Consider the following 7,693-nt stretch of genomic DNA (forward strand, 5'->3'; position numbering starts at 1 on the left):
GAGGGAGGGAGGGAGAGGGAAAAACAAAAGCAATAGGGCTGGGGGCAGGTCATATTTGAGGATGCTCTGGCTTTGTTCCCCAGCATAGAAAAACAAAAGAAAAAAAAAGATCTATTACCACACAGAGACAGAAGCAAAGACAGAAAGAGCTAATGAGAAAAGATGGGAACATATTTGTATGGAGGGGGAGGAGAACGGAAACCGGAGAGAAATAGGAAGAAAGCAGCACAGAGAGACAGAAGCCTTGAGAGAACCAAAGAGAAAGTCTTTCCCAGACACAGAATGGAGGCGGGAAGGGAGTTTGTGGAGGGATCCAGGGAGGGAAAAATCCTCTGCTCCCCCCACCCTTAACCCCAGCTGCCCACCAGGCACCCCTCACCAATAGGGTGTTCCAATAAAAGACAGGCGTCTAGCCAGCGTTGCCCCAATCTGAGCTGAGATCCCAAAGTCCGCTGGAGGTAGAGGAAGAAATATACTGTCCCCTGTCTCTCCATTTCCCAGTCGCCCCCCTGCCCGCACCCCCCCAACCACCATACTCACCCAGTCTAACTTCTCCGCCATCATTGATGAGGATGTTGGCTCCCTGGGTACCAGAGTAGGAACTGGAACCTGTCAGAATATCTGCTCCCCATAGCTCCCATCCCACAATTCAGAAGTACCTGAACCCCCCCAACCCCAACCGTGGCTTCCATTTCCTGGGCTCCACCCCCCATCCCCCAGTCCCTCATCTCCAGTTCACCTTGATATCCCGGTGTATCTTCTTCTGGGAGTGCAGATAGGCCAGTCCCTGGGGGGAGGAGAAGAGCCACCAGTGGGAGGGGGTGATCTGGAGCTAGCACAAGACCCCCCCCTTCCTGTAACCCCTCCCAGACCCCTTCTTACCTGGAGCACTTCCCGGCAGACATAGCTGATCTGGAGCTCGGACAGGGAGCCAGTCACTGCAACACCAGCCAGGCCACATGTTGGGTGGGAGCCAGGAAACCTGGGCCCTGGAGGCCCCAGATCCTGCCCACACCAGCTGAGAGGATAGTAGAGGGGAAGGAGACCCAGGACAGGACAAGGAAGCAGATGAGATGGAGGCAGTGCGGGTGACAAAGAAAGGCCCCAGGGACATCTAGCCACACAGTCTAGAGGGGACAGTCAGCAGATAATTATTGTGCTTATACCGTGTACCAGATGCTAATGGCTCACATCTGTAACTCCAGCTACACAGGAGGCTGAGGATCCATGTTCAAAGCCAGCCTGAGCGGACAAATCTAAGAGATTCTTATCTCCAATTAACCAGCAAAAAGTTAGAAGTAGACATGGGGCTCAAGTGGTAGAATGTCAGCCTTGAGCAAAAAAAAAGCCAAGCAAGATCATAAGGACCCTCAGTTCAAGTCCTTTTCCTGGTACACACACACACATACACACACACACACACACACACACACACAGAACAACATCCCTGCATTTATGGAGAGAACATTCCAGATAGTAAACAAGATGAATATGTAATATGTATATTACATAGGGCTGGAAGTATAGCGCAGTGATAGAACATTGGCCTAGCATGTGCTAGCTAGGTTCATTCCTAGCCATCAGGGGAAAAAAAAAAGAAAAGAGAAGTACATAATACACACACACACATACACACGCACACACACATGCACATACACACTAATAAATAGAAGAAAAACAGAGCAAGCAAAGTCAACAGGAAATGTGTGGGAAGGGTTTTGATATTTGACAAAGTGGTCAGTACGGCCACCTAAGAAGGTGTCCCACTCAGAGGGAGAAGAGCAAGAGCTAATATAGGGGTAGCAGTGAGAAGGAACTGGGGTTGGGGAGACTGAGGAAAGTGGGGTAGAGAGGGAGAGGAAAGACCAGCCAGTGCAAGTGGGCTTAGCCACAGTGGACATGAGAAATTGGAGCTTTTCTGGAGGGAAATAGAAACTGTGGAAATACCTGGAACTGGGCGTGAGAAATAAGCAAGGGACAGAGGCACAAGGGCAGAGATGAAGGGACAGAGCCCAGCTGAGACACAGAAAGGAGGATGCAGACAGAAACTATGCGATAGGAAGACATAGACATATTTTGAAAGAGATATGTCTGGGTACTCATGGCTCACAACTGTAATCCTACTTACTCAGGAGGCTGAGATCTGATAATCTGTTTGAAGCCAACAATGGCAAGAAAGTCCACAAGACTCTAATCTCCAATGAACCACCAAAAATCCGGAAGTGGAGCTGTGGCTCAAAGCGGTAGAGCACTAGCTTTGAGCAAAATTGCTCAGGGACAGCGCCCAGACCTTATCTCCTCCCCATCACCACCAAAAAAAAATAAAAGTGCTAAGGAAAAACCAACTAGGTCCTGAGTTCAAGCCCCAATATCAACACACACACACACACACGCGCGCGCGTGCACACACACACACACACACACCTCCAAAACTTCAGAGAGATAATCAGAATCCCACCCTAACTCTACCAACAAATTCTCTAAGGAGACTGAGAGGCAGAAAGGACCAGAAATTCATTCCCACATTCCACAAAAATCTAGGCATCTAAGTATGAGCCAAAAAAAAAGAAGAAGAAGAAGAAAGAAGAAAAAAAAAAGAAAAGAAAAAGTTTAACTACAACACAACTAGGCCTTTGCAAGAGGCTGATACCTAGATAAAGATAGGGAGAGGGAGTTAAAGCAAGTCTCACACACAGAAAGACGGAGGCTGGACTGTTAGATGCTAGAGGGATTCCCAGCATAATGTAGGCCAAACCCACCACGCTTTGCATGCAATGTAGAGAAGGAACACTTCCCCAAGTCCGAAACCCAGAGAAGCAGAAGAGGTGGCCTTGAGGAGTAAAGGGCAGGTCCTCCATGACCTAGTCCTTCCTCTAACCTTGGTAAATATCCTGAAGAGAACCAGCCCCACAGAATTCCATGCATATCCACAGCTTCTGCAACCTACAGTCATTGAAAAGCAACAATGATAATATAAATACTTCATGAATTATTCCTTACAAGGACAGCTGCTACTGATCCCTCTGCTTGCACTAGGTTGGAGAAAAACGTAAATGTACCAGCTCCCCTTGCCCACAGAGTGAGGCCACTGGACAGATGAAGAAGTTGAGGCTCAGACAGGAAATGTACATTGGGGATTTTAACTCAAATATAGGTCTTTGAATCTAGTGTATCTCTGATGTCCTGGGCTAGTCTAAGGGACAGGAAAGAAGATCTCTCCAGCTTGCAGAGCTGTGGATGGAATGAAAGGCTCCAGAATGCCAGATTTGGGGGGAATTGAGGTCATTATTGGAACATCCAGGATATTAATTTTGGGGGGGGCGGTCAGGGAATTTAAGAGCCTATATTAAAGGAGCAGAGTAAAACGGGGACAACTCAAAGGGCAAACGATTGATAAGTTCCTTTGGGGGGGGATTTGATTTCAGGATTGCTATTAATGAAGGGATTCACTTGGAGAACCCTAGGAAGAAATAGGAGGTTCCAACTGGGGTTTAGATGAAGGGGTGCAGTGATTTTTTAAAAAATAAACTAGTGTGAGAGAAGGCTGAGGTGTCCCAGTTAAAAAGTAAGCGTCCAAGTTGAAGGTAAGGTAAGAGTGTCCTGATTTAAAGTAGCAGTTGAGGGGTAGAGATCAAGTTAGGCGTGCTGGGTCAGAAATAAGGGGTCTGAGGCTCATCACCAGAGGTAGCTGCCATGGTAAGCCACGATGTTGACATGTCGGCAAGTTTTCAACATGAGGATTTCCTTCTGAAGCGTAGCTACATCATCATCTGTTAGGAAGGGCAGGAAAGAAGAGGGGTCTATAGGTTGGGACTTACAGGGAGGGTGATGGTCCTAATGTCCCAGGCTGTGGGGTGAAGGGAGGGAGTTCAAAGTTCCAGGGTCCTCACTTACCAGGTTCCATCTTGACCATTTTCAATGCCACCAGGTCCCCAGATACCTTGTCACGAGCCTTGTAAAGGGGAAGTTGACCATTAGGCAGGCTCCATTTGCCTGAGTTTCTTAGCGTCCCAGGATCAAGACCAAGTATCGGGGCCTTTTTGTACCTTCTCCTTTTCCCAGGTCTCACCCTAAAGATACCGATCTGAGGGTGATGGAGACAGAAAGGTTTTCTCACCTTGAACACTTCCCCATAGGTACCGCCACCCAGCCGCTGCAGCAGATCATAGTGATCTCGGGGATCCCTGTTAAATATGTCGTGGTCCATGAGGTCCATCCCCGGAGGATGGGAGCTGGGCCCGTGCCCAGGGGCCAAGCAGGGCCTCAGGGCTCCAGCGCTGGCACCTCCCTCCCTCCAGGTTCCCCACAAGCCCTGTGCCTGCCTATCTCTGTGGGCTGTGGCCTTCCCCCTCCCCACTCTCGCTTCCTGCCCCAGCTGCAGGGTTTTGCAAAGGGCTCCACCCCCTGTCCCCTGGGTGTGAAGAGCACTGTGCCTGGGGACCCATGGGACACCCGCCCCCCTCCTTAAAGCTCAGGGCTGAATGCAAATGAGATGCAAACTATTTTAATTGCAATGAGGTGGGGGGGGGGACCATGTGTGTTCTAACACCCCTTCCTTGTTCTAGGAGGGCCCACAAACCATAGTTGAAAGCTCTCTGGGCTGGGTGCTTAAAATTTAGCTCTAATCAGAGGCTGCAGATCTGCACAGAGGATGGCTCGGCTCGCCTAGGACACATACAACATGCACTTCAGCATCAGCTCCTGGCTGTGGTGCCTGGTATCTGGATTTTTATGTGTACACACGTGGGTGTATTTGGAACACGCTTGCACACACGGCATATGCCCGTGCATTATATAATATGCATGCAGTGTACAGAATCTATGCACAATTTTAGAGTGCAGAAGAGGAGCCCGCCCGCAGCTAGCAGCGGGTGTTGCTTTGTGAGGACTTCAGCTTTGTGAGCCCTCTTCTCCGGGAACTGGAACGAAGCGTGGGGACCCGAACCCAGATCTCAAACTAGGAAAGTCAGAATGCTAGATCCTGCCTCAGGAGGGCCAGAAAGACCTCAGAGAGTCCCCAACCCTTGGGACGTGACCATGACCCAAAGGAAGAACTACGACGTCCCCGCGCGGGCTACTCGCTGCATCTGCGGCCAAGCGCGGCGCTGTTAGCAGACGAAAGCGCGCGCTGTTAGCAGAGAGGTAGGGCGCGCATGCGTCCTAGACTACAGGACCCGTCCACTGGTCTAGATGGGAGGGGGGGGGATTAGCCCCGCCCCCTCACCCCAAGAAAAGGCGCACGCGCACTGAGACCGACTAGGCTTTTTTTTTTTTTACACGCCTTTGGTTCCAGCAGGGGCGGGGCGAGTGCGCACGCGCGAAGTACGACTACTGGGCAGGAGTCACGTGGTAGCCGGAAAGCGCTGCTGCTGTCAGAAAAGCCTTCCCCTTCTTCTCTTGATCTCTTGGCCCCGCCCCCTCCTCGTCCCAGTACTGAGCTGTGAGGCGAGGAACGTGACGTATTTCCGTTTCCGTCCCCTCTTCCTCTTCTGCTCCTCGAGGAGCCACCGGGGCCGGTTTTCGTCTGTTTGTGGCAGCAGAGCGCGACTGTAGTCATGGCGATGTTTGAGCAGATGAGAGCGAACGTGGGCAAGTTGCTCAAGGGTATCGACAGGTCTGAGTTGGGTCCGAGGGGTCGTTCTGGCCCCGCAGGGGTAGAAGACAGGAGATTTTCGGAGACAGCCAGGACGGGATATCCGGTCAGGGTCTTAAGCTTGCCCCTAGGGGAGGGTTTCTCGGTCTTTCTGCCTGCTAGAGGTCATCCTGGAGATGCCTGAGGATGTTTAGGCAGGCTTAGCCGCCGGAGAGATCTCGCGCTCGGACTGAGTTCCTTAGGTTCCCTCTCTGCCCCCTCAAGTCTCTCAGTACCTCCCTCCCTTGCCGGGTATATCCTTCATCCAGTTGTTCAGTGAAGTCTGCTCTGTCAGTGGTGGGCAATCTCGGGAACCAGAATTGATCCGTAAAGCCATAGGTGTTGTTCTTGTGGAGCAGTAATTGGCTGGATGAGGGGGTGGTCGGCGTTCCCCAAACCACACCGGGGTTCATTGGGGTCTGGAGAGGTCTGCTGGAGGTTTTATTAGGGGTTGTGGAGTTGACTCACGGAGTAGAGTTGGTGATCAGGACCGGATTTTTTTAGAGGGGCTGGACGTAGGGAAGAAAGGAGGGACAGATTAGTATCCCTTAACTTCTGTCTCCTCTCTGGTCACCCATTTTATGTTATTTGGGACAGGATTCCACTGCGTAGCCCAGGCTGATCTCAAACTCTGTGTGGCCTAGGCTTGCTTTGAAATCTCAAGAGAGTCTTGCCTCAGCCCCCTAGATGTCTGAATGACAGATGTTAGACCAACCACATCCCACTGTTTACCCACCTTGATTCTCCCCTAGGTACAATCCTGAGAATCTGGCCACCTTGGAGCGCTATGTGGAGACCCAGGCCAAGGAGAATGCTTATGATCTGGAAGCCAACCTGGCGGTCCTGAAGTTGTGAGTTATCCAGCCCCTCCCCACTCCAGGCCAGCAGCTAGCAAGCAAGTGCTAATTCCTCACAGCCTTGGGTGGGTGGGTGTCTGGGGCAGCCTGCAGTATGTCACTTATCTTTAGGATGCAAAACTAGGCGGCCCACTAAGTTTGGGGCCAACTTTTAAAATACTAATATTACCAGCTGGGCTCCAGTGGCTCACACCTATAATCCTAGAAAGCTGAGATCTTCAAAGCCAGCCCAAGCAGACAAAGCCCCAAACAGATTGGAGATGCTTTTCTCCAATTAACCAACAAAAACCCCATTACGTGCTCAAGCTCCAACCGTGAGTAAAAAAGCTGAGCAAGAAATTGAGGCCCTGGGGCTGGGAAGGTGGCTCAGTGGTAGAGCGCTTGCCTTGCCTGCCTGAGGCCCTGGGCTCGATTCCTCAGCACCACATAAGCAAAAAGAAAAAAGCCGGAAGTGGCGCTGTGGCTCAAGTGGTAGAGCGCTAGCCTTGATCTGAAGAGCTGAGGGACAGCGCCCAGGCCCTGAGTTCACACCCTAGTACTGGTACACACATGGAACATCAAGACTCTGTCTGTCTTGGTGGGTTGTTTAGGTTCTTCCCCTTGGGTCCTTTCTCAACACAGTGTGGAGGGTGGTTTTCCCATGTGTGTAATGGAAAAGGCAGTGGTGTTTCTGGGGATGGTTTGGGTGTTGTTATCCACTGCCTAGTAAGTACTCAGTGGGTACTAAATACCAGGCTGCTAGGTTTCTTAGTGGGTTTTGGCCATTTCATTGGTGTTTGTGGTGTGAGGATGGAACCCAGGGCCTCCTCATGTGCTTACTATGAGCGACGTCTCCATCCCTGGGCTTTTTGAGACCTCAGTTGTGTTTGTGGCCTAGTGACTGAACCCAGGGCCTTGTGTATGCTAAGCACTGGCTTTACCCCAAGGTGGATTCCCAGTCTTCTCTTTGGGGAGGGAGGAAACTGAGTCACTGAATTTTAAATAAGCATTCAAAGGCCATTCAAAGATGTTTGAACCTAGTCTTAGTGGGCTCCAGAGCTGTACCACCTAAATTATTGCTCCCTCCTCTTCTCCCCCCCCTCCCCTTTTTGCATTGGGAATTGAACTCAGCCTCTTTCTTGGTAGGCAGGAGCTCTACCACTTCATTCTTGCATCCATCTCCTTTTTGCCTTGGTCATTTTTTTCCTTCTTCCCCTCCCCCCCC

At 50.9% G+C, this 7,693-nt stretch overlaps 2 protein-coding genes across 2 annotated transcripts in view; one reads left to right on the plus strand and one right to left on the minus strand.

Moving 5' to 3' along the window:
* Map4k1 (mitogen-activated protein kinase kinase kinase kinase 1) overlaps positions 1-4,358 on the minus strand; it is a 26,153-nt gene extending 21,795 nt beyond the window's left edge. Inside the window, exons 1-8 of the mRNA XM_013026337.1 lie at positions 4,118-4,358; positions 3,895-3,952; positions 3,680-3,770; positions 2,879-2,943; positions 883-938; positions 740-787; positions 541-583; positions 380-452 (exon numbers count right to left, since the gene is read on the minus strand). Coding sequence (XP_012881791.1) covers positions 380-452; positions 541-583; positions 740-787; positions 883-938; positions 2,879-2,943; positions 3,680-3,770; positions 3,895-3,952; positions 4,118-4,216 — 533 coding nt within the window. The 5' untranslated portion in view covers positions 4,217-4,358. The remainder of the gene's footprint in view (positions 1-379; positions 453-540; positions 584-739; positions 788-882; positions 939-2,878; positions 2,944-3,679; positions 3,771-3,894; positions 3,953-4,117) is intronic.
* A 1,112-nt stretch (positions 4,359-5,470) lies between these two features.
* The window catches only part of Eif3k (eukaryotic translation initiation factor 3, subunit K), a 9,389-nt gene continuing 7,166 nt past the window's right edge, over positions 5,471-7,693 (plus strand). The window contains exons 1-2 of the mRNA XM_013026197.1: positions 5,471-5,614; positions 6,385-6,483. Coding sequence (XP_012881651.1) covers positions 5,556-5,614; positions 6,385-6,483 — 158 coding nt within the window. The 5' untranslated portion in view covers positions 5,471-5,555. The remainder of the gene's footprint in view (positions 5,615-6,384; positions 6,484-7,693) is intronic.

Source organism: Dipodomys ordii, unplaced genomic scaffold (genome assembly GCF_000151885.1).
Source record: "Dipodomys ordii isolate 6190 unplaced genomic scaffold, Dord_2.0 Scaffold92, whole genome shotgun sequence".
In the NCBI taxonomy this organism is placed as follows: domain Eukaryota; kingdom Metazoa; phylum Chordata; class Mammalia; order Rodentia; family Heteromyidae; genus Dipodomys; species Dipodomys ordii.